Below are 26,768 nucleotides of genomic sequence, written 5' to 3' on the forward strand. Positions count from 1 at the left end.
TTCAGCACCTTTACTTTCAGTGCAGAAAACTCTCTCCAGAAGTTCAGTGAGGATCTCTGAATGATCCAATGTTGACCTAAATGACTAATGATGATAAATACAATCCACCTGTGTGTAATCAAGTCTCCGTATAAATGCACCTGCACTGTGATAGTCTCAGAGGTCCGTTAAAAGCACAGAGAGCATCATGAAGAACAAGGAACACACCAGGCAGGTCCGAGATACTGTTGTGAAGAAGTTTAAAGCCGGATTTGGATACAAAATATTTCCCAAGCTTTAAACATCCCAAGGAGCACTGTGCAAGCGATAATATTGAAATGGAAGGAGTATCAGACCACTGCAAATCTACCAAGACCTGGCCGTCCCTCTAAACTTTCAGCTCATACAAGGAGAAGACTGATCAGAGATGCAGCCAAGAGGCCCATGATCACTCTGGATGAACTGCAGAGATCTACAGCTGAGGTGGGAGACTCTGTCCATAGGACAACAATCAGTTGTATATTGCACAAATCTGGCCTTTATGGAAGAGTGGCAAGAAGAAAGCCATTTCTTAAATATATCCATAAAAAGTGTTGTTTAAAGTTTGCCACAAGCCACCTGGGAGACACACCAAACATGTGGAAGAAGGTGCTCTGGTCAGATGAAACCAAAATTGAACTTTTTGGCAACAATGCAAAATGTTATGTTTGGCGTAAAAGCAACACAGCTCATCACCCTGAACACACCATCCTCACTGTCAAACATGGTGGTGGCAGCGTCATGGTTTGGGCCTGCTTTTCTTCAGCAGGTACAGGGAAGATGGTTAAAATTGATGGGAAGATGGATGGAGCCAAATACAGGACCATTCTGGAAGAAAACCTGATGGAGTCTGCAAAAGACCTGAGACTAGGACGGAGATTTGTCTTCCAACAAGACAATGATCCAAAACATAAAGCAAAATCTACAATGGAATGGTTCAAAAATAAACATATCCAGGTGTTAGAATGGCCAAGTCAAAGTCCAGACCTGAATCCAAATCGAGAATCTGTGGAAAGAACTGAAAACTGCTGTTCACAAATGCTCTCCATCCAATCTCACTGAGCTCGAGCTGTTTTGCAAGGAGGAATGGGAAAAAAAGTTAGTCTCTCGATGTGCAAAACTGATAGAGACATACCCCAAGCGACTTACAGCTGTAATCGCAGCAAAAGGTGGCGCTACAAAGTATTAACTTAAGGGGGCTGAATAATTTTGCACGCCCAATTTTTCAGTTTTTGACTTGTTAAAAAAGTTTGAAATATCCAATAAATGTTGTTCAACTTCATGATTGTGTCCCACTTGTTGTTGATTCTTCACAAAAAAATACAGTCTTATATCTTTATGTTTGAAGCCTGAAATGTGGCAAAAGGTCGCAAAGTTCAAGGGGGCCGAATACAAATCAAATCAAATTTTATTTGTCACATACACATGGTTAGCAGATGTTAATGCGAGTGTAGCGAAATGCTTGTGCGTCTAGTTCCGACAATGCAGTAATAACCAACAAGTAATCTAACTAACAATTTCAAAACTACTGTCTTGTACACAGTGTGAGGGGATAAAGAATATGTACATAAGGATATATGAATGAGTGATGGTACAGAGCAGCATAGGCAGATACAGTAGATTGTATCGAGTACAGTATATACATATGAGATGAGTATGTAAACAAAGTGGCATAGTTAAAGTGGCTAGTGATACATGTATTACATAAGGATACAGTCGATGATATAGAGTACAGTATATACGTATGCCTATGAGATGAATAATGTAGGGTAAGTAACATTATATAAGGTAGCATTGTTTAAAGTGGCTAGTGATATATTTACATCATTTCCCATCAATTCCCATTATTAAAGTGGCTGGAGTTGAGTCAGTGTCAGTGTGTTGGCAGCAGCCACTCAATGTTAGTGGTGGCTGTTTAACAGTCTGATAGCCTTGAGATAGAAGCTGTTTTTCAGTCTCTCGGTCCCAGCTTTGATGCACCTGTACTGACCTCGCCTTCTGGATGATAGCGGGGTGAACAGGCAGTGGCTCGGGTGGTTGATGTCCTTGATGATCTTTATGGCCTTCCTGTGACATCGGGTGGTGTAGGTGTCCTGGAGGGCAGGTAGTTTGCCCCCGGTGATGCGTTGTGCAGACCTCACTACCCTCTGGAGAGCCTTACGGTTGAGGGAGGAGCAGTTGCCGTACCAGGCGGTGATACAGCCCGCCAGGATGCTCTCGATTGTGCATCTGTAGAAGTTTGTGAGTGCTTTTGGTGACAAGCCGAATTTCTTCAGCCTCCTGAGGTTGAAGAGGCGCTGCTGCGCCTTCTTCACAATGCTGTCTGTGTGAGTGGACCAATTCAGTTTGTCTGTGATGTGTATGCCGAGGAACTTAAAACTTGCTACCCTCTCCACTACTGTTCCATCGATGTGGATAGGGGGGTGTTCCCTCTGCTGTTTCCTGAAGTCCACAATCATCTCCTTAGTTTTGTTGACGTTGAGTGTGAGGTTATTTTCCTGACACCACACTCCGAGGGCCCTCACCTCCTCCCTGTAGGCCGTCTCGTCGTTGTTGGTAATCAAGCCTACCACTGTTGTGTCGTCCGCAAACTTGATGATTGAGTTGGAGGCGTGCGTGGCCACGCAGTCGTGGGTGAACAGGGAGTACAGGAGAGGGCTCAGAACGCACCCTTGTGGGGCCCCAGTATTGAGGATCAGCGGGGAGGAGGTGTTGTTGCCTACCCTCACCACCTGGGGGCGGCCCGTCAGGAAGTCCAGTACCCAGTTGCACAGGGCGGGGTCGAGACCCAGGGTCTCGAGCTTGATGACGAGCTTGGAGGGTACTATGGTGTTGAATGCCGAGCTGTAGTCAATGAACAGCATTCTCACATAGGTATTCCTCTTGTCCAGATGGGTTAGGGCAGTGTGCAGTGTGGTTGAGATTGCATCGTCTGTGGACCTATTTGGGCGGTAAGCAAATTGGAGTGGGTCTAGGGTGTCAGGTAGGGTGGAGGTGATATGGTCCTTGACTAGTCTCTCAAAGCACTTCATGATGACGGAAGTGAGTGCTACGGGGCGGTAGTCGTTTAGCTCAGTTACCTTAGCTTTCTTGGGAACAGGAACAATGGTGGCCCTCTTGAAGCATGTGGGAACAGCAGACTGGTATAGGGATTGATTGAATATGTCCGTAAACACACCGGCCAGCTGGTCTGCGCATGCTCTGCGCATACTTTCGCAAGGCACTGTATATGAGATGAGTAATGTAGGGTATGTAAACATTATATAAAGTGGCATTGTTTAAAGTGACTAGTGATTCATTTATTACATCCAATTTTGTATTATTAAAGTGGCTAGAGATTTGAGTCAGTATGTTGGCAGCAGCCACTCAATGTTAGTGATGGCCTTGAGATAGAAGCTGTTTTTCAGTCTCTCGGTCCCAGCTTTGATGCACCTGTACTGACCTTGCCTTTGAAATTGAAGTGGGTCTAGGGTGTCAGGAAAAGTAGAGGTGATATGATCCCTAACTAGTCTCTCAAAGCACTTCATGATAACAGAAGGCACTCTGCAGATGCCTCAGGGCAGGAAGGCTGTATTTCCAGTTTGAGCTGACAGAATTTAGGACCATACAGACACCACAGAACCTGAGGACAGGCTGTGTGATGGCAAAGTTTCTGAAAGGCTGGGATATAGAACCAGCACGGGAGATATAAACAGAGGCAGCTGCTGTCTTTGTTGTGCTTTTTCTCCATTGTAAAAGCAAGCAGAAACTGGCTACTCTTTAGTTGACTGATCTAGCTGGCAAGGGAACTGCTGTTTGACAGGAAAAAAGATTTATTCCCAGTGCTGAGTTAGTCGTGTAACTGACATGTCACGTTAGACATGTTACGTTAGCTAATGTTTCATCCCCTCTCGGCGGAAGTGAACGAACTAGCTACTAGCAGCTAGTTAGTTAGCTAGTAGCTACCACAGCCAGCTCTAGCTGGCCTTTAGCTATCTGTCAGGTAGCAGTATCTAACAGCTGTTTTGTAGTGTTTTGAAATGTTTTGTGGCCTTTGTTTAATCCCATTTCAACAGAAGTCAATTTGATGATGTATCATTGCATTGTACCATTAGCTAGAGCTAGCTAGAGCACTAACTTCAGCTATTATTTTTGCCTCAACCACACTAGACCTGAATCAAACAGCTGCTAAATGATTGAAGACCAATATATTAAATGTACACCAAGGTAATTCTTTGTCATGCCTCATCTGAGCAAGATCAGATGGTAACAGGGGTCACATCAGGGTCAGGCAGCTAGGGAAGCCAGTCTGTGACAATACTTTATTCCCTCTGTGCAGCAAACACTGGACAAGCAAGAAACTATTTTAAAGCAATCTGACAAACCTCTGAAGTTAATTTACAAATTGTATTAAGGGTTGATAGAGGCTTTTCCCGATGGCACAAAAATGTGAGGAAGACCTGGGAGATGCTATTGATGGTGATGAATGGATACAGATATGATAGAATGCCCAGCCATGTTCATATAATCTCATACATAAATTACTGCAGTTTAAGACCACTCATAGAACATACTATATGCCAGTGAAACTGAATATCATGCACTCAGAATTGTTATTCTTCTGCTGGAGGTGTAAAACACAAAAGGGGCCATTTTTGCATATTTTATGGTCTTGTGAACACTGGCTGAATTCTGGCAAAGAGTATGTTATTTTATCTCAGCATGTCCTAAGATTCTCCCTTCTCCCTGTTTTTGTTTGCTTGGAAATGTTGATAGTGGAGACTGTTAGGCAATCCTTAGCTGCTGGGCTGCTCATTCCTGGCCCTGGGGGTCTGCCGCACTGTTGGTTGTCACTCTGGCCTTGGCCTAACACACCTGAAACCAATAATGAATGTTTCACTAAGATCCTAAAGCTGAGTGAGATGTGTTGGGTTGGGGCGCTGCATGGCAATGGACCCCTAGGGGCAAGACGGGATGACCCAGCTAAATTGTGTGCAAGTAAAAAGAGGTCTACAGTACTATTAGGCTTATGATAGGAATTACACTGAAAAAAATATAGTTCTGTCATCAATCCCTTAAACATATTTAATAATGATCTCTTACTTAGCTTGATGAATGTGGGCATTTTTGCTTACTTTTTGTTGTTCTAAATAGAGACGGCTAGAAGGGCCATGGGTCATATTAGATTGTCTATAAATGCAGGAAATGAGCTCTAGATGCCCCCAAAAATGGGAGGACCCCCAGACCTCCCCACCAAGTTGTCCCCTCCCGTGTTGTTTTTAATGATTATAGATCATTTAATCTAATGTCCATGTTTTTACCTGGCGTGTGTGATTCTACAACTTGTTGGATGCATTTGCTATTTGTTTTGGTTGTGTTTCAGATTATGTTGTGCCCTATAGAAATGAATGGTAAATAATGTATTGTGTCATTTTGTAGTCACTTTTATTCTAAATAAGAATATATGTTTCTAAACACTTCTACATTAATGTGAATGCTACCATGATTACGAATAGTCCTCAATGAATCGTGAATATTGATGAGTGAGAAAGTTAAACGCACAAATATCATACCCCCAAGACATGCAAACCTCTCACCATTACAATAACGGTAATTTCACAGTTTTGGGTTGGTATGATATTTATGCCTCTGTAATTATCATTTTTTTTTATTTTACCTTTACCTCTAGGCAAGTCAGTAAAGAACAAATTCTTATTTTCAATGACTGACTAGGAACAGTGGGTTAACTGCCTATTCTAGGTCAGAACGTACCTACAGGACACCTACAGCACCCGATGTCACAGGAAACCCAAAAAGATCATCAAGGATATCAAGCACCCGAGCCACGGCCTGTTCACCCCACTACCTTGTCAGCTCGAGGATTTGAACTTGCAACCTTCCGGTTACTAGTCCAATGCTCTAACCACTAGGCTACCCTGCCGCCCTTTAAGAAGCTGTACTCAGAAGCTGAACAGAATTTTGGAGTGTCAGCGGAATGAAGCTATCACATTTTGACTTGCAATAGGTGGGACCTATAAATTCTTTAAAAAAAAGTGATGACACATCACTCATTAAAGCACAAGAGAAAATAAGTGGTGGAAGCAGTAGTTTTCCCATGCTAAAGCTAGTAACGTTTTTAGTTAACCTTTATTTTTATCAGGGAGTAATACTGAGACCAAGGTCTCTTTTACAGATGAGCCCTGAATTACATGAATTACAGAAAATACACAAAACGCAGGCAGGAAGAAAAACATGGTCATATAAAAAAAAAAAACAGATTCATCAGTAGTAAGGTCCTCAAATCAGCTTTCTGAATTGCCCTGAGTGCACCAAAACATACATTTAAAAACATTTTGAAGATAGTTCCACAAATAAAAGGCAAAAAAACTAAAAGCTGATTTACCTAATTCAGTAGAGATCAAAGGAATTGCCAGAGTTAGCCATCCATGTGGTACTTGTATGTCTAAAGTTTAGTAAAGATGTTAGGTACAGGGGGACTTTTTGTAAAAGGACTTTATAAATGAATACATAGCAATGTATCAACCTACTTGACATCAGAGGGCCAACCAACTTTCTGATAGAGAATGCAGTGATGAGTACTAAAATTGTCACCCGTAATAAAAACTGCATTTAACGGCTTTAATGAAGTGGCAGCTGTGTTCAAATAGATGGTGTCGCCATTGTCTAGGACCGATAGGAACGTCGCCTAAATAATATGTTTTCTACTATTTAGCAATAAGACAGACCTATTTCTATAGAAGAAGCCTGTTTTCAATCCCAGCTTGATAACTCATCAATATGCTTTTTAAAAGCCACCTTCAAAGAAAATCACATTTCTTTGTCCATTAAAATAACATAAGATTGATCAGAAATACAGTGTAGACATTGTAAATAACTATTGTAGCTGGAAATGGCTGATTCTTTATGGAACATCTACATAGGCGTACAGAGGTCCATTATCAGCAACCATCACTCCTGTGTTCCAATGGCACATTGTGTTAGCTAATATAAGTTTATCATTTTAAAAAGGCTAATTGATTATTAGAAAACCCCTTTGTAATTATGTTAGCACAGCTGAAAACTGTTCTGATTAAAGAAGCAATAAAACTGTCCTTCTTTAGACAAGTTGAGTATCTGGAGCATCAGCATTTGTGAGTTCGATTACAGGCTCAAAATGGCCAGAAACAAAGACCTTTCTTCTGAAACTCTTTAGTATATTCTTGTTCTGAGAAATTAAGGCTATTCCATGCGAAAAATTGCCAAGAAACTGAAGATCTCGTACAATGTTGTATATTACAATAATGTATACGTTTCTAAAATTATCCGCAACCATGGTTGCAATCCCTATTACCAGTCTGTTCAACCTCTCTTTCGTATCGTCCGAGATCCCTAAAGATTGGAAAGCTGCCGCGGTCGTCCCCCTCTTCAAAGGGGGTGACACTCTAGACCCAAACTGTTATAGACCTATATCCATCCTGCCCTGCCTTTCTAAAGTCTTCAAAAGCCAAGTTAATAAACAGATCACTGACCATTTCGAATCCCACATTATCTTCTCCACAGTGCAATCCGGTTTCCGAGCTGGTCATGGGTGAACCTCAGCCATGCTCAAGGTACTAAACGATATCATAACCACCATCGATAAAAGACAGTACTGTGCAGCCGTCTTCATCAACCTGGCCAAGGCTTTCGACTCTGTCAATCACCGTATTCTTATCGGCAGACTCAATAGCCTTGGTTTCTCAAATGACTGCCTCGCCTGGTTCACCAACTACTTCTCAGACAGAGTTCAGTTTTGGAAAGTCGGTTATAACATCTACTTTGTGAATGACAAGTATTTTTCCAACAATTGTTTACAGACAGGTTATTTCACTTACAATTCACTGTATCACAATTCCAGTGGTTCAGAAGTTTACATACACTAAGTTGACTTAGCCTTTAAACAGCTCCAAAAATTCCAGAAAATTATGCCATGGCTTTAGAAGCTGCTGATAGGCTAATTGGCGTCATTTGAGTCAATTGGAGGTGTACCTGTGGATGTATTTCAAGGCCTACCTTCAAACTCAGTGCCTCCTTGCTTGACATAATGGTAAAATAAAAATAAATCAGCCAAAACCTCAGAAAGAAAATTATAGACCTCCACAAGTCTGGTTCATCCTTGGGAGCAATTTCCAAACGCCTGAAGGGACCACGTTCATCTGTACAAACAATAGTATGCATGTATAAACACCATGGGACCACACAGCTGTCATACCGCTCAGGAAGGAGATGCGTTGTCTCCTAGAGATGAACGTACTTTGGTGTGAAAAGTGCAAATCAATCCCAGAACAACAGCAAAGGACCTTGTGAAGATGGAGGAAACAGGTACAAAAAGTATCTATATCCACAGTAAAACGAGTCCTATGTCGACATAACCTGAAAGGCCGCTCAGTAAGGAAGAATCGACTGCTCCATAACCTCCATAAAAAAGACAGACTGGTTTTCAACTGCACATGGGGACAAAGATCGTACATTTTGGAGAAATGTCCTCTGGTCTGATGAAACAAAAATAGAACTGTTGGCCATAATGACCATCGTTATGTTTGGAGGAAAAGGAGAGGCTTGCAAGCCGAAGAACACCATCCCAACCGTGAAGCACGGGGGTGGCAGCATCATATTGTGGGGGTGCTTTGCTGCAGGAGGGACTGGCGCACTTCACAAAATAGATGGCATCATGAGTATGGAAAATTGTGGATATATTGTGGAAATATGTGAATATATTGAAGCAACATCTCAAGACCTCAGTCAGGAAGTTAAAGCTTGGTTGCAAATAGGTCTTTGAAATGGACAATGACCCCAAGCATGCTTACACAGTTGTGGCAAATGGCCTAAGAACAACAATGTCAAGGTATTGGAGTGGCCATCACAAAGCCCTGACCCCAATCCTAGAGAACATTTGTGGGCAGAACTGAAAAAGCATGTGCGAGCAAAGAGGCCTACAAACCTGACTCAGTTACACCAGCTCTGTCAGGAGGAATGGGCCAAAATTCACCCAACTTATTGTGAGAAGCTTGTGGAAGGCTACCCGAAATGTTTGACCCAAGTTAAACCATTTAAAGGCAATGCTACCAAATACTAATTGAGTGCATGTACATTTCTGACCCACTGGGAATGTGATGAAAGAAATAAAAGCTGAAATAAATCACTATTATTCTGACATTTCACTTTCTTAAAATAAAGTGGTGATCCTAAATGACCTAAGACAGGGAATTTTTACTAGGATTGAATGTTAGGAATTGGGGAAAACTGAGTTTGTGTATTTGGCTAAGGCGAGGCTACATACAGTAGCGAGGCTATAAAAGTAGCGAGGCTACATACAGACACCGGTTAGTCGGGCTGATTGAGGTAGTATGTACATGTAGATATGGTTGGCGGCGGGACACAATGCAGATAGCCCGGTTAGCCACTGATTGGTCGGGCCAATTGAGGTAGTATGTACTGTATGTGTGCCATTCAGATGGTGAATGGCACACATATACAAAAGAAAGACAACAGTTAAATATGTCTTTGAACAGGGTATGGTACAGTGGTAGGTGCCAGGCTCACCGGTTTGTGTCAAGAACAGCAAGAATGCTGGGTTTTTCACACTCAACAGTTTCCCACGTGTATCAAGAATGGTCAACCACCAAAAGTACATCCTGCAAATTTGACAACAGTGGGAAGCAATGGAGTCAGCATGGGCCAGCATCCCTGTGGAACCCTTTCGACACCTTGTAGAGTCCATGCCCTGACGACTTGAGGCTGCTCTGAGTGCAAAAGGGGAGGTGCAACGCAATATGAGGATGGTGTTCCTAATGCTTGGTATACTCAGTAACCTAAGCATCAGAATAAGCTGCCTCAATATTTGCAGCCATAGTTGATAATATATCGTTCTAGGAGCTGATCCATCGTCAGTATTGTGGAATAATTCTAATTTTAAGGTAAGATTTGAATGGAGAAAGCTGATCCGAGAGCAGTGCTGCCTTTCTTTTGATCATATCAGTATCGACACATGCATCAACGATGCACTTAGCAAATGCATGTTACATCTTTTGCCATTGTAGGAAAGATGCATGTTAAAACAAGACTGTTCCATGACTATCGAGAAACGGGGCCCAGTACAATAGCCTACACATGGAGAGGAACCTAAAGGCACATACAGTATCAACCAATACTACTCACCCGACAGACTGGGCAGGTGTGGACCAGTGCTGCCTTGGCTTCAGTCTTCTGGTCTGCTGTTTCTCCCTTCCTAGCAGCCACTGCCAGAGCATCAGTCAACAAGTGAAAATTCTACTTGAAAGTGGAGCATGCATTTTATATCAATGCTCTCTAAATTTGTTTACATCCCTATAAGTGAGCATTTCTCCTTTGCCAAGATAATCCCCTGACAGGTGTGGCATATCAAGAAGCTGATTAAACAGCATGATCATTACACAGGTGCACCTTGTGCTGGGGACAATAAAAGGCCAATTTAAAATGTGCAGTTTTGTCACACAATACAATGCCACAGATGTCTCAAGTTTTGGTGGAGCGTGCAATTCACATGCTGACTGCAGGAATGTCCATCAGAGCTGTTGCCAGGGAGTACAATGTACATTTTTCTACCAAAAGCTGCCTCCAACATCATTTTAAGGAATTTGGCAGTACTTCCAACCGGTCTCACAACCACAGACCACGTGTAACCATGCCAGCACTTGATCTCCATATCCAGTTTCTTCACCTGTGGGATTATCTGACGGGGGGTGGGGTTGCGGAAGAGTATTTCTGTCTGTAATAAAGTCCTTTTGTGGGGATAAACTCATTCTGATTTCCTGGGCCTGCCTCCCCAGTGGATGGGCCTGGCTGCCAAGTGGGTGGCCTCTAAGGCCCACTGATGGCTGTACCCGTGGGCATCACAAACCCCAGGCATCTTCCTTTTCAATTGCTCCACCTCCACACTACCCCAGAAATCACTCCCTTTAACAGTGCCCTGTATCTAAGTGCAAAGAAAGATACAGGTCTTTTCCCAAGTTGCTGCACCCTCTGATCTGAAGAAACACAAACAAACCACTTTGGGTTACCTTCACCGACACAAAAGCACCCACCATATTTTCCAACCAACCTGAAACCACCCATGAATGAGCCAGAAGACATGGTTCCACCCTCTTCATTAATATCTGGACTAAACGTATCTTTATCATAACGATGTCCATCAATGCAAGGCTCAAAGCTCCACACAACACCTTCTAGCCCTTCCATTTCACCTCCAGAACTCGAACTGGTGTCCGGCTCACTCTGTTTGAACTTGACACCAATCTTGCTCAAAACACCCTCTCCCTTGTTATTGCTAGCTTCAACAGATTCACACCCATCCTCTGCCTTCCTCAGTCTTTTCAACCTCTTCTCTTTCCCTCCAATCCTCCTCCCTTAACCCATTGTCTCAATGAAGAGTTTGGCATTTGACTAGCTACTTGCACTCGCAGTTACAAGCATGTTAGAGTTAGTGGGGGCAGACAAGTAATATCCACCATCGTAGTACGGATGAAGCCTGAGCTGGAATGTGAAGCTGGCTAGCTTTATAAAAGCCTGACTAGATCTAGCTTTCTTTGTATTATACCACTCTGATGTTACACTCATCACTGTTGATCCACCCACTGATGTTACACCCATTGCTGTTGATCCACCCACTTATTTTGCAACGCCCACTTTCAGACACACTCCAAGTATGCAGTTACCCATATCAAAGATTATTTATTGACCAGATAGTAGAGTGACCGCTCTAAAAATGGAAATACATGTCCTCAAAGATGGAACGCAGGTGGGAGAAGGCAAGATCAGGTGGGACCATTATAGCAAATGAGAGGGAAAATACGCTTGAGAACAACAGGCACAACTCCGATATCACGTTTTTTTGTGCGTCCACTTATATCAGTGCATTCGTAACAACCTAACCATTACGAAACTTATATTAGATCAAATAAGCCTGACGGAGCAAATTATCAATTATATTTTTCATTGACCAAATTGACCTCCATACAAACATTCCTCAATTTGTGGTCTTATTTTCGTGAACAGATTATGGCCTGAGTAAACCCTCTTGCCTCACCTTTTCCTCTCTGCCCAAACTTCAACGGTCTTCAACCTTTTCTTGCCCAGGGACCCCATCATACTTTTTTAAGGTCAATGATAACAGCAAGGAGAAATAGGCCTGACCCCCCCCCCCCCCCCCCCCCCCCAAATGTATGAATAGATTTGGTAGCTAGTTTTTCATTATCTTGACCTTCCCACATTATAATTAGAAAAGGAAGTGTAAACTCTACATAGTTTATTAGATATAAAGGTAACTCCAAACACATTATGAAACATTCCATAACTGCAGGTGGCAGTAAATCGCCAACCTTGGCTTTATGCCTGTTCAAACAACACACAGTGGCAGTGTGCACCCTTTCAGTTTGTTTGCCAAATCATAGAAGTAGCATAAGAATAAAATTGACTACTTCAAAATGGAGATGGCCTCAATTGCGATGCCAAACATTTGTATAACTAACCCAAGATAGACCACAGCCTGTCTTTTCCAATGGGAGTAAATTAGAGATAGTGTGTAGAACAAGCAAGGAGGTGGGACGAGCCAAGCACTAGCTAGCAAGATCCTATTGGCATGTTTTAACAGTTATTTGCATATTTCCATAAGGGAATGTCTTCTCTGTAAAGCGTGAGTGTGCAATAACAACATTTTCCCTTGCACTCCTTCTAAACAATGTAATTTTTAAAAGCTTTGGCAAAGTCTACAAAACTTAGTCCACTGTTCGTAACATATTCTAGTTTTGGGAACTGTATTGAGATCAACTATTTCATAGATGAGAACTTGCAGAATGTCTCGCTCCATCTTCTCCCACTGCCGGCCACTGGCCTTTCTTTAATCCCCATATTTGGTGGTAAATAGAAATGCCAATCAGATGCTAAAGATTTATACATCCAGTGAAAAAGTCTGGCGCTGCCCTTGCTCTCACAGACGCCATAATGGGACAGATACTGATGCGATGTATTTCTACGTCAATGGGCACCGCTGGTAAATTGGCTACCTTAGCTAGCAACAATGTCTTAGTACACCAATATGGGGCAAGCACTGCAGCTAACGCTAGCAACAGTGCTTGCCCCATATTGGGGTACTAAGACCTTGTTTCTGGTTGGTCTTTACAGGCTGAGATCAAGGACCCCTCTGAAATAAACGTATAATAAATCACATAATGATTATCTAGCTACACGCTTATTTTTGTTTGTTAAAAGATACTTTTGTACCAATGGGCATGCTAACAATTGAATAAAAAATGTCTCAACTTCCTCCGAAGGTGGCTCCTCTCCCTGTTCGGGCGGTGCTCGGCGGTCGTCGTTGCCGGCCTACTAGCTGCTATCGATCCATTTTTCGTTTGTCTGTATTGTTTACACCCGTGTCCTATTCGTTGATTTCGGTGGGTTTATTTACCTCCGCTGCCTGTTAGTCTTTGTGCGGGATTGTTTTGCTGTGGTTACTGTGTTAGGGGTGCGTGTCTGCACCAAGGGGTTTTTCTTTCACTCGGCAGTTGTACCGGTTTGGTATGTGTGTAGGAGTAGAGGTTTCTCCCCCGTGTGTATCATTTATTTCCCTGTGTGTGGCGACCTCGTTTGGGCGTATTCCCCCCCATGTTGTTGTTGAGTTGGGACTTTCGGAATAAACTATTGTGCCACTGGGACTTCCTTGCTCTCCTGCTCTTGATTCCTGCACCTCCCTCCTTCAAGGAGGCACTTAATAACATGTTCATTGTAAGTTTGAATGCTCATACAAAAAAGATTGCCGTTTTGAAACTGCAGTAATTAGAGTTGACTGTGGTATTTTGGACACAGTAATTGTAGAATAACTGCAGTTATACTGCAGTGTACTGCACTTATACTGCACTCTAACTGCAATCTTTTTTGTATGGTTTGGCAAGAAAGACAGGTGGTTGGTTGTGATTTGTCTTCAAAATGTTGGCTAACCCATTTGTGTTTATCTTTACAGGCATTATTATGTCATATTCATGGTGTTTATCACATTCGTGAACCTCATAGCAATGGCATTTTCCGAAGACCCTGATAGCCCTTGCTCGTCCGGGTGTGCTTAAAAGTTGAATGTATTCTCAGCCACCCTGTTCTTAGTTGATGTCTGCAGACATTAGAATGGTGGACAGAAAATGCTCTGTCGTCAGTTATATGAAATGGGGCCAAATTTGTACTGTCACTAAATATAAGAATATATACACTGCTCAAAAAATAAAGGGAACACTAAAATAACACATCCTAGATCTGAATGAATGAAATATTTTGATGAAATACTTTTTTCTTTACATAGTTGAATGTGCTGACAACAAAATCACACAAATTATCAATGGAAATCAAATGTATCAACCCATGGAGGTCTGGATTTGGAGTCACACTCAAAATTAAAGTGGAAAACCACACTACAGGCTGATCCAACTTTTATGTAATGTCCTTTAAACAAGTCAAAATGAGGCTCAGTAGTGTGTGTGGCCTACACGTGCCTGTATGACCTCCCTACAACGCCTGGGCATGCTCCTGATGAGGTGGCGGATGGTCTCCTGAGGGATCTCCTCCCAGACCTGGACTAAAGAATCCGCCAACTCCTGGACAGTCTGTGGTGGATGGATTGAGACATGATGTCCCAGATGTGTTCAATTGGGTTCAGGTCTGGGGAACGGGTGGGCCAGTCCATAGCATCAATGCCTTCCTCTTGCAGGAACTGCTGACACACTCCAGCCACATGAGGTCTAGCATTGTCTTGCATTAGGAGGAACCCAGGGCCAACCGCACCAGCATATGGTCTCACAAGGGGTCTGAGGATCTCATCTCGGTACCTAATGGCAGTCAGGCTACCTCTGGCGAGCACATGGAGGGCTGTGCGGCCCCCCAAAGAAATGCCACCCTGCACCATGACTGACCCACCGCCAAACCGGTCATGCTGGAGGATGTTGCAGGCAGCAGAACGTTCTCCACGGCGTCTCCAGACTCTGTCACGTCTGTCACATGCTCAGTGTGAACCTGCTTTCATCTGTGAAGAACACAGGGCGCCAGTGGTGAATTTGCCAATCTTGGTGTTCTCTGGCAAATGCCAAACGTCCTGCATGGTGTTGGGCTGTAAGCACAACCCCCACCTGTGGACGTCGGGCCCTCATACCACCCTCATGGAGTCTGTTTCTGACCGTTTGAGCAGACACATGCACATTTGTGGCCTGCTGGAGTTCATTTTGCAGGGCTCTGGCAGTGCTCCTCCTACTCCTCCTTGCACAAAGGCGGAGGTAGCGGTCCTGCTGCTGGGTTGTTGCCCTCCTACGGCCTCCTCCATGTCTCCTGATGTACTGGCCTGTCTCCTGGTAGCGCCTCCATGCTCTGGACACTACGCTGACAGACGCAGCAAACCTTCTTGCCACAGCTCGCATTGATGTGCCATCCTGGATGAGCTGCACTACCTGAGCCACTTGTGTGGATTGTTGACTCCGTCTCATGCTACCACTAGTGTAAAAGCACCGCCAGCATTCAAAAGTGACCAAAACATCAGCCAGGAAGCATAGGAACTGAGAAGTGGTCTGTAGTCACCACCTGCAGAACCACTCCTTTATTGGGGGTGTCTTGCTAATTGCCTATAATTTCCACCTGTTGTCTATTCCATTTGCACAACAGCATGTGAAATTTATTGTCAATCAGTGTTGCTTCCTAAGTGGACAGTTTGATTTCACAGAAGTGTGATTGACTTGGAGTTACATTGTGTTGTTTAAGTGTTAAGTGTTCCCTTTATTTGTTTGAGCAGTGTGTTTTACAGTTATAAGAAAGGTGAAATCTTATAGTAAGCTGTTTAAAATGAGATTTTTACTAATTTGATAGTTACTACTTAGAAAGCATTTCAGTGATTTAAAGCTACATTGAACATATAGTTTACCAAGCTACCAATTACTTCACACTGGAAGAAGTTAAGCTAGAGCTACCCTATTAAAACATACAGTATAATTGACTTAACTAAAATTGCTTTGAAAAAGTAGTTCACTACTTTGTGAAAAATGATCATATCTGAAATGTTATGGACTACAAATTGCAAGACAGATCACTCTGGAGTCTGATGTGTAATTTAGCCTATTAAACACAAAAGACTATGTTTCAAGTAAGAACTAGGCAGGTCTGATGCCAAAAAAGGAAATCTTGCCTACTTTACCCATATTTTCTGTTCTTTAAAAAAATAAGTAATGTATAGTTCCAGTAGTTAGCTACACCACTACATGGTGTACACTACCAATAATTACATTTTGTTCAACTACCACCAAGCTACATCAAAATGTAATTAAATTACTAGTTGAACTGCATGTAGTTCTTTACCCCCTCACTGTATGCTACAGTATATACATTTTTATTTATAGGTGTCTAATCCCAATGTTGAGGCACACCTGTTAAAAAATGCATTCCAGGTGACTACCTCATGAAGCTGGTTGAGAGAATGCCAAGAGTGTGCAAAGCTGTCATCAAGGCAAAGGATGACTACTTTGAAGAATCTCAAATATAACATGTACTTTGATTTGTTTAACACTTTTATGCTTACTCCATGATTGTCACTTATGCCTGGAGCCGGCACTGTGTATGGCAATAAAGTTCCCTTGTGTGTAACTCGATTCCCTCATTCCCATCTTACTGGAGGAGGTACTGGTGGGTAACAGATCAGACCAAAAGTAGAGTCGTTATTTTTCATAATCAATGGTCAACTGTTACAATTACTAAACTTCTCATCCTGTGCCCTCCTAGTTGTCTAGTTCAGATGATAATAATTGTGATATTCAAAACCAGCTATTGTATTTAGTATTAATGTCATCCAGACTCGTCTTTTGATTGGGCTTAATTCATGCTTGCATGGTGGAGATACTCAATAGTTTATCAGCCGGGAGGGAGGGAGGGAGAGAGAGACATATTTCCCTCAGATTACACAGACCCACAAAGAATTCGAAAACAAATCCAATGTTTATGAACTCCCATAGCTATTGAGTGAAATACCACAGTGTGCAATCACAGCAGCAATATGTGTGACCTGTTGCTACAAGAAAAGGGAACCACTGAAGAACAAACCATTGTAAATACAACCAATATTTATTTATTTTCCCTTTTTGTACTTTAACTATTTGTACATCATTACAACACTGCATATAGACATAATATGACATTTGAAATAATTTTATTATTTTTGGAACTTTTGTAAGTGTAATGTTGTCTGTAAAAAAACATTTCACTTTTGTTTATCTATTTCACTTGCTTTGGCAATATAAACATATGTTTCCCATGGAGGGAGGGAGGGAGAGAGAGAGAGAGAGAGAGGTCTGGCATCTACTCTCCTCCCACTACACCACCTCAATAAGCCCCGGCCACAGGAGCTGTGATGGAAAATTACCCTGTGACCAAAAAGACTGAGTTAGACGCGACTCTTCAGCAGCCCAGGGAAGGATGGCCAGCTCGGTCGGCTGAACAGAGGAACTGTGTGCTCCTTCTGGGATGGAGAACTCCCAAGCCCCTGTCGGCAGACGCACAGCCAGCACCTGTGGTTGGAGAGGTGTCTTTCTGCCTCAGCTGAACAGGCAATCTCTATCTGTGTACGGCAGCGAGATAGCTGTGGAGAAGGAATGTATACGCCAGCTGCAGAGTGGAGTCTGGGTCATCCACCCATTCAGCCCCATAAGGTATTCTTCTCTAACTACTGTTTGTGCTGCCTTGGCATTTTGTCTGTCCTAGAACAACAAGTTAGACCTTGCGGATGTCTTGGCATTTTGTCTGTCCTAGAACAACAAGTTAGACCTTGGGGATGTCTTGGCATTTTGTCTGTCCTAGAACAACAAGTTAGACCTTGGGGATGTCTTGGCATTTTGTCTGTCCTAGAACAACAAGTTAGACCTTGGGGATGTCTTGGCATTTTGTTTGCCTGTCAAAGCACAACACAGCAAAGTTTGCAAAGACAGCAAAGAGCTTAGGTATATGCCAAAGAAAACACGAAAGGGTGTTTCAAACAGTGTGTCTAAGAACTGCGTGTCTGCATGTCTTTAATATGCAAACCCTTTGTTATTGTGTCTTGTAGGAGTTACTACATCATGTGTATGGTTGCCATCACATTCCTGAATTTGATTGGGATCCCCATGGAGATAGCTTTCTTAGACGGGTACAGTGGAGTGGGCTGGGAAGGTTTCAATGTCTTCTCGGACACTTTGTTTCTGATGGATGTGGCTCTGAATTTTCGAATGGGTATCATCTCTGAGGACAGTGAGGTAACGTGGCTCTGACTTCACTGTATTTTCAGACCAGTCCCAATCTGTGATAGTTTTATAATCCCCTTCCACGAGCATGCAATCCCAATTTGCCCTATCTGTATTAGTTTCAATACACAGAAGGGGCCAGCTTAACTGAACCCCTGGCGCATGTGCTAAGCCTGCAGCTGTTATTTGCAAGAGGGAATTTTCCAAATTTGGAAGATAAAGATTCTGAGAAGAAGATTAATTTACAGATAACTATTTATAGATTAGGTTTCCTTTTATCTTAAATTCTCTCATGAAAATAACAGGCACAAACTTTACCTAGGACCAAGATGCTTAGTAAATATGTCCTGAAGTGCACCGGTAATGAAACAAAATGAAACATGGCTGTGGATCATTGTTATTTGATAAAAAGGAAATGGGCAAATAAGGGGGCTGATCAAGAACCAGTTAGTGCTTTATGCTGTTTCAGTTTCAGGCCAAGTTGGTTTAAAATATTAATGTGAAAGTTTGGCCAATTGACTACCCTGTCAAGTTTATATTAATGCACTTCTCTATTAATAGCTTATGACGTACATTCTGGATGGCATCACTGTCTCGTTTCATTTTGGCCAGAATCCCAAAACATTTAGCTTCCGTTGAATGGTTGAATGATTCATTTGTCTGAAGCATGCTGCCAATCATTAATATCAATCATCTGAACATCTACTGTCTGTTATTCAATTCCGCAGGTGGCTATCCTGGACATCAAAAAGATCAGTGTGATTTACCTAAAGAGTTGGTTCATACCAGATGTGATTGCAGCATTCCCAATTGGCTACATATTATTAATTGCGGTAATGATAAATCACTCCAACTGTTCCAGCATCACGCTGTTATACAGTAGTTCCAGTCTAATGTAAGATCATGGAATTAAAATATGTATTTGTGTATTTTTATTGTGACAGGAGTTACAATCACACAGTGACACCTCCACCTCAGGTTCCAAAGCCAGTAGAATGGTCCGGATTCTCATGTTTGTCCGAATCATCAGCCTCGTCAGGCTCCTCAGAGTCTCCAGGCTTGTCCGCTTCTTCAATGAAGTTGAGAAGGTAATTTCTGATATGTATGCTGCACATCCCCACAAAGTCAAACCTTGTACTACAAATACATTTGGCCATGAAGCAATACAAACATGTACAGGGGTAGTGCTTTTGATTGGCATACACGTCTAGGTTATCTTTGCAGTCCAATCAATATTTTTAGTGGCATCATGTTTAATAATTTGCCTTTGTTTCTTTCCTGATAGGTTTCAAATGCCAACTTGGAGTATGTTCAACTGTTCTTCCGCATACTGTCTTTGTTTATGATGATGTTCCTGCTGTGCCACTGGAACGGTTGTATCCAGTACTTTGTCCCGATGCTGGAGGAGTTCCCATCAGACTGCTGGGTCAGACGAGAGAAACTGATGGTAAGCCCCACATATACTGAAATGTTGGTCTCAGCTGCATTGAAAGGGTTAATTCACCCTACAATGTGGTATTTTACAGAATGCCACGGTTGGTGAGAAGTATTCCTTTGGAGTGTTTCGGGCTCTCTCTCATATGATCCAAATATCCTATGGCTCCACGGAGTCACCAACAAGTAAGGACTGTTCATAATCTGGTGATATTCTATTAGACTGATGCTACTCCAAGACTGGAGTGCGTGGAGTTTAATAGCAAATTATTACACTGTATTTGTGTGTACTGGGTTTTCTGATCCATAGATGAGGTGGAGCTGTGGGTGGTCATGACCAGTATGCTGTCTGGGGCTCTAATGTACACTGTACTGGTGGCCAACGCTGCTGCCATAATAACCAACGTAGACCAAGCAGCAAAGGCCTACAAGAACAAGGTATTCTAAGTGTAATGGAGATTTAATGCCTGGGCTTTAGCTCATAAAGCTAACACAGATGACTCAGGTTCAAACTTGATCACATAAGAAAGGAACTCTATTGATATGTCACTTAACTGTAATGGCATATCATTCAAAGGCCATAATGTCTGATAATCTACAGATGAATCATCTAGATGACTACATGACTTTCTTGAAGCTTCCTAATGACCTTCGGCTTCGCATCAACAAGTACTACGGGGCCCGCTATGGGGGGAGATGGTTTGACGAGAAGAATTTTCTAATTTCAGTCTCCTCAGCTTTGAGAGAGGTACTTCAGTCATATTCTATTCTATTTTATACAACTTCTCTGTATTCACTGTGTCTTTAGGTCCCACTTTACATTAGGCAGACCTTATATAATAATGTACAAATGTAAAAAAAATATACACTGAACAAAAATATAAACACAACATGTAAAGTTTTGACCCCATGTTTCACGAGTTGAAATAAAAGTCTCGGAAATGTTCCATATGTACAAAAAACATATTTCTCTCAAATTTTGTACACCGATTTGTTTACATCCCGGTTATTAATCATTTCTCCTTTGCCAAGATAATCCATCCACCTGACAGGTGTGGCATATCAAGAAGCTGATTAAACAGCATGATCATAACACATGTGTACGTTGTGCTGGGGACAATAAAAGGCCACTATAAAATGTGCAGTTTTGTCGCACAACACAATGCCACAGATGTCTCAACTTGAGGGAGCGTGCAATTGGCATGCTGACTCCAGGAATGTGCACCAGAGCTGTTTCCAGATAATGTAATATTAATTTATCTACCGTAAGTCACCACCAACGTTGTTTTAGAAAATTTGGCAGTACGCCCAACGGACTCACAACCACAGACCACTTGTAACCACGCCAGCCCTTGATCTCCACATCCAGCTTCTTTACCTGCGGGATCATCTGAGACCAGCCACCCAGACAGCTGGTGAAACTGTGGATTTGCACAACCAAAGAATTTCTGCACAAACTGTCAGAAACCATCTCAGGGAAGCACATTGGCGTGCTCATCGTCCTCATCAGGGTCTTGACCTGACTGCAGATCGGCGTTGTAAGGGACTTCAGTTGGCAAATTCTCCCCTTCGATGGCTACTGACACGCTGGAGAAGTGTGCTCTTCATGGATTAATCCCAGTTTCAACTGTACCTGGTATGATGTCAGACAACGGTGTCGTGTGGGTGAGCGGTTTGCTGATGTCAACGTTGTGAATAGAGTGCCCCATGGTGGTGGTGGGGTTATGGTATGGGCAGGCATAAGCTACAGACAACGAACACAATTGCATTTTATCAATGGCAATTTGAATGCATTCTGAGGCCCTTGTCATGCCATTCATCCGCCACCATCACTTCATGTTTCAGCATGATAGTGCACAGCCCCATATCGCAAGGATCTGTACACAATTCCTGGAAGCTAAAACATTTCCCAGTTCTTCCATGGTCTAAATTCTCACCAGACATGTCAACCATTGAGCGTGTTTGAGATGCTCTGGATCGCCGCGTACCACAGTGTTCCAGTTCCCACCAATATCCAGAAACTTCACACAGCCATTGAAGAGGAGTAGGACAACATTCCACAGGCCACAATCAACAACCTGATCAACTCTATGCAAAAGAGATGTGTCGCACTGCATGAGGCAAATGGTGGTCACGCCAGATACGGACTGGTTTTCCGAACCACGCCCTTACCTTTTTTTTTTAAGGTATCTGTGATCAACCGATGCATATCTGTATTCCCAATGAAATCCATTGATTAGGGCCTAATTTATTGATTTATTTATTTCAATTGACTGATTACCTTATATGAACTGTAACTTAGTAAAATCTTGATGCATGTTGCGTTCATATTTTTGTTCGGTGAAAGTATAAGTACGTAACTACATGAAGTACATAGCTACATTCTACTTAACTGTGATTTCCTTAGGTTATTACAGCTGTGTTTAATAGTGGAATCTGTCTGTCTAGTTGTGCAACTTTATTATGAAACAATCTGAAGAAAAGCTTGGTGTGTGTTATGCAGGAGATTCTGACAGTGATGTGTTTGAGCCTGCTGAACAACGTACCCATGTTCCAGAACCGAGATGTCAACTTCCTGAACACCGTCCTCCTCCAGTTTCAGCACGAGGTCTTCCAGGAGGATGATGTCATCTTCCACCAGAAAGCGCCCGGCGACCGCATGTTCTTCATCGAGCACGGCCAGGTCCTGGTGGAAACAGACTCCTTCCCGCAGGAGCTGGCTGACGGCGACTACTTTGGAGGTCAGGCTCACATTCGAGTAGCTCATTTCAGCATCATTCATTCAGACTATCATTCTATTCAGGCCATCACACAAGAGATTGGGTAATCTTGAAATTCTGATAGTCAAACCTCATCCTTCATCCATTTCTTACATAATTGAAAAAGACCCAACCCCCAACACAAGTTATTCTTATTCTTCTGTTCTACATGGTTGTGCTGATTACATCCCTGGGACTATGCAGGATATGACAAGAAACAGTGGGCATATCTGATATGCATTTTAATAAATGTATATTGTGTTCTGTGCCTTACTGGTTTACAGAGACCTGCCTCATGACCAAAGGAAAGCGCTTGGCCACGGTGCGAGCTCTGACCACGTGCCAGCTCTTCTCCCTGTCCTCAGATCGCTTCCAGAGGGTTCTACAGAGCTTCCCTGACATAAGGAGGGACATGGAAAAGTATGCACAACAGGACAAGGAAGATGTGATACATCTCTAGTGCAGTGTGCCCATTTATGTGACCACTTATGTATAGTGTAGCTCAGACTTGGTACTGTGTAGACTGGTCTAAAATTGTATTATACTTTATGAATATTTATTTCTTCAAATTTAGCAAATCCACAATACATGTTTAGCTGTGCATCATACAACCCATAGTCTGGATTACTAATAGTTATACTCTAGATCTGGGTGGATCCCAAACACCACACAATATTGTTGCTTTAACTGAGAATGTATTTCAGGACAGGCAATGATTAAAATGGTTGTTTTGTTTTTCTAATTGTTTATTGTGAAGAAATGTCAGTTACATAAAACAAGGTCTATTTGGTTATGAAACAGCTGAAATAAAAAGGGAAACATAGTTTCAGTTGACTGAACATCTGGAGTTTTTTTTAAGTAGTGAATTCATTCATGTGTGCCCAGCCCCAGCAGATGCAGCAGCTGAACCTAAGCCTGCAAGACTAGCCAGCCCCCCTCTCTCTTATCCAAACACACACAAGGTGCCCGAGGCCAGCCTATGTTTGTACTCGTACAGGTAGTAGGAGGCTTGGGGGAAGTTACACTTCATCTCCATCTTGCCCGGCACCACATGGACAGCCACCGCTGAGCCCAGCCCCTCCTGCAGCTTCTTCAGCATGCGAGAGGCCAGGTAGCGTCGGGCCTTCCCTGGGTCCTCCTCGATGGCAGCGTACACCTCTGGAGGTGGGTTGGGGATCTTCCACTCCAGGTCCACGATCAGCTGGTGGATGTGGTTCTTGTCCAGTGAGGTGGGCGTGTCACGGTAGCAGGCCACCACATGAGGGCATGGTGCCTCAGATGACACAGACAAGAAGTGGTTGGGCTGTAGTGTGTTCCCCCGGCCCTCCCCCCCATCCTCCTCCAAGGGCCCCATGGCAGGGTGCACCATGACGGCCCAGCGCAGCCAGTCGTAGTTCTTCTCCAGGGTCTTTAGAATGCCGGCTGCCGCCTCCTCGGGAGCTGAACGGCTTTGCATGGCCTCCTGCAGCTGCTGACGCACGTCCTCCTCCGCCTGCTGTAGGAAGTAGCCCGAACAGCGACCCCCAGTGGTCTTCATCTTCCTGTAGAGGGCACCCATGCGCTCAGACCAGGTCTTCATCAGCAGGGCCTGATCTCGGCCCGTAAGGAAGGCCTCGGTGAAGAGGCACAGCAGACCCGTGCCTAGGACAAAATTCACCTGCAAGAGGAAGGAAGAGAGGCTGATATAACAAAACCCAAGTTCTATGCTATGACTATGTGACTCATGTTCAGGAGATTAAATAATAGTAGTGTTGCCCCCCTTAGTTAACTGGTGGTCTACTTTACTGAACAGACTGCATCTTGAAGAATCAGCATTTGGAGAGGCATAGCATAGAGCTATACACAGTGAGCTCCAAAAGTATTGGGACAGAGACATTTGTGTTGCTCTCTACTCTAGCACTTTGGATTTGACATCATACACTGACTGAGGTTAAAGTGCAGACTGACGGCTTTAATTTGGGGGTATTTTTATCCATATCGGGTGAACCATTTAGAAATTACACCACTTTTTGTACATAGTCACCCCATTTTAGGGGACCAAAGATATTGGGACAAATTCACTTGTGTATTAACTTTTCACTACTTTAAGTGTTTGATTCCATATTCAGAGACCGCAATGACCACTTCAAGCTTGTGACTCAATTTGTTGGACGAATTTGCAGTTTGATTTGATTGTGTTTCAGATGATTTTATGCCCAATAGAAATTAACGGTAAATAATGTATTCTTCTTTACTTTGATTGTAAAGAAGAATACAATGTTTCTAAACACTTGTACATTAATGTGGATGCTACCATGATTACAGATAATTCTGAATGAATTTGTGAATAATGTTGAGTGAGAAAGTTAGATAAACACATCATTCCCCCAAGACCTTTCACCATTACAATAAAATGGAAGGTTACACTGGGGGGCGGGGGGGGGGATATGATATTTTTGTGTCTAACTTTCTCACTCATCAATATTCACGATAATGTATATGATTGAAAAAATCTGCTTCAACAGCAGGGGCTGGGACGATCCTTCAAGATCACACAGTGCCCAAAATAGCTTGTATTTAATCAGTCTCATACATTTTGCTGCAATGTTTGTGACTGATAAGTTATCCAAGGTTAACATAACAGATGTGTTTGTATTTCTTGCAAGGTGAAATAAGATTGTCTCTCCACATACATTTTCTGCTCACTAGCAGAGGAATACATTTTTCAGTGTGACGTACCAAGTGTTGGAAAAGATAGGGGTGAACTTTGTATATGCAACTGCATTACAATTATCACTATCTATTTTGAATAAAACACACAACCAGTAACTTTGACTATTATAGTGTAAAATGTTTAGTGGTGAAATAATTTGGCTGAGTGCCAGATCTGGAAGTAGGCTACACTCTTAGAAAAAAAGGTGTCATCTAGAACCCAAAAGGGTTCTTCATCTATCCCCATAGGAAAACCCTTTAAATAACCCTTTTTGGTTCCAGGTAGAACTCCTCAGTCCCATGTTGAACCCTTTACACAGAGGGTTCCACATGGAACCCAAAATAGTCCTACCTGGAACCAAAAATGGTTATCCTATGGGGACAGCCGAAGAACCCTTTTGGAACCCTTTTTTCTAAGACTGTAGAAAAGCATTAGCTTCATGTCTATAAGGCATGGTGCCCAGGCAAGCAACTCTGTTCTTTGAACTTCATGGATAATTTTGGTAAACCAAAGAATGTGATTTACACATTAATTGGTTAGAGAAATTTTGAATGTAACATGATGACCTCTGTTGCCTGTTGAGAATTGTGTGTTGATGGCTGACCACTCCCTGACCCACTGACCTTGACACAGAACTCCCTCATCTCCCAGCGTTTGGGCTTGCGGCTCTGGACCAGCTCTTCCAGCAGGGTTGGCTGGTCTGTCAGGACCGACACCCCCATCAGCCGGCTGTGGAGTGCCGTCAGCTGCCTCTCCAGCCGGTGCTCCTGAACATACTGGAGAAACACCTCTGTCTCCCGTTTGGTGAACTCAGACTGGGCCCTGACGACCGCGCCCAGCTGGTAATAGACCACGGCCAGGTCATCCTCCAGCCGATGGACCTCCTGGTCGGTCAGCAGGCCCGGCCCTGCAGCAGCCAGCTCCTGGTCTATGTAGTCCAGGTTCTTCCTGGCCAGGTCTGTCTCTTCAGCTGAGGCACTGCCACCCAGGTAGGTACAGATGCCCTCCACCAGAGTCCTCATGGTCTGCATGTAGCCCACCGGCTCCAGCACCTTGCCGAACATTGCCATTGCTACAACTAAATGGTTTTATTTACTAAATATCTGTTAAGTGTGAAATAGCCTGCTGATTCTGGTGCTGAGGAATCAAGAGAAATAGATCTAATTATAGGCCAATACGCCAGTGTAGTCAATACAGAAGGCCAATATCTACCAACCATAATCTTCTGTAAATACTTATGCTATTCAGATTATAGAAAGTTGACATGTTACTCCATTACTCACCAGTCAGAAGGTTTCTTCGTCAGGTCTGTGGTGACCTTCACGGTTTCCTCAGTATTTATACACTCTCCAGCATAATCAGCGATCTGATAAGGTTCCTCCACCTCCTAGCTCTATTAATCGTCCTCATGCTAAAGAGGGTTATAAGTAAAGGAAGTGAGCTTATTGCAAATGAATAGATGGATAGACATTTTTTTGTCATGAATGTTACAAATGTTCATATTGAAGTGTTTTATGAACTCTTGCCTTTGAAGTTTTTCTTCATGATGATATTGTCAGTCCACCACAGAATTCTTCAAAA

General features: G+C 42.9%; 2 protein-coding genes across 2 annotated transcripts; one reads left to right on the top strand and one right to left on the bottom strand.

Annotated features, from left to right (window-relative positions):
- Window positions 1–17,434: 17,434 nt before the first annotated feature.
- LOC139380343 (potassium/sodium hyperpolarization-activated cyclic nucleotide-gated channel 1-like) lies at window positions 17,435–23,324 on the top strand. Its single transcript, XM_071122956.1, has 10 exons — window positions 17,435–17,735; window positions 18,128–18,314; window positions 19,031–19,135; window positions 19,247–19,390; window positions 19,588–19,749; window positions 19,829–19,922; window positions 20,047–20,174; window positions 20,338–20,484; window positions 22,240–22,477; window positions 22,780–23,324. The coding sequence occupies exons 1-10, from the start codon at window positions 17,551–17,553 to the stop codon at window positions 22,953–22,955; spliced, it is 1,566 nt and encodes a 521-aa protein (XP_070979057.1). The 5' UTR covers window positions 17,435–17,550; the 3' UTR covers window positions 22,956–23,324.
- On the bottom strand, window positions 23,230–26,257 carry LOC139380110 (uncharacterized). Its single transcript, XM_071122566.1, has 2 exons — window positions 25,811–26,257; window positions 23,230–24,152 (listed from the first exon to the last, which is right to left on the bottom strand). Exons 1-2 carry the CDS (start codon window positions 26,255–26,257, stop codon window positions 23,439–23,441), a joined length of 1,161 nt encoding a protein of 386 aa, XP_070978667.1. The 3' UTR covers window positions 23,230–23,438.
- Window positions 26,258–26,768: the final 511 nt, after the last annotated feature.

This window comes from Oncorhynchus clarkii, chromosome 22 (assembly GCF_045791955.1).
Source record: "Oncorhynchus clarkii lewisi isolate Uvic-CL-2024 chromosome 22, UVic_Ocla_1.0, whole genome shotgun sequence".
NCBI lineage: Eukaryota > Metazoa > Chordata > Actinopteri > Salmoniformes > Salmonidae > Oncorhynchus > Oncorhynchus clarkii.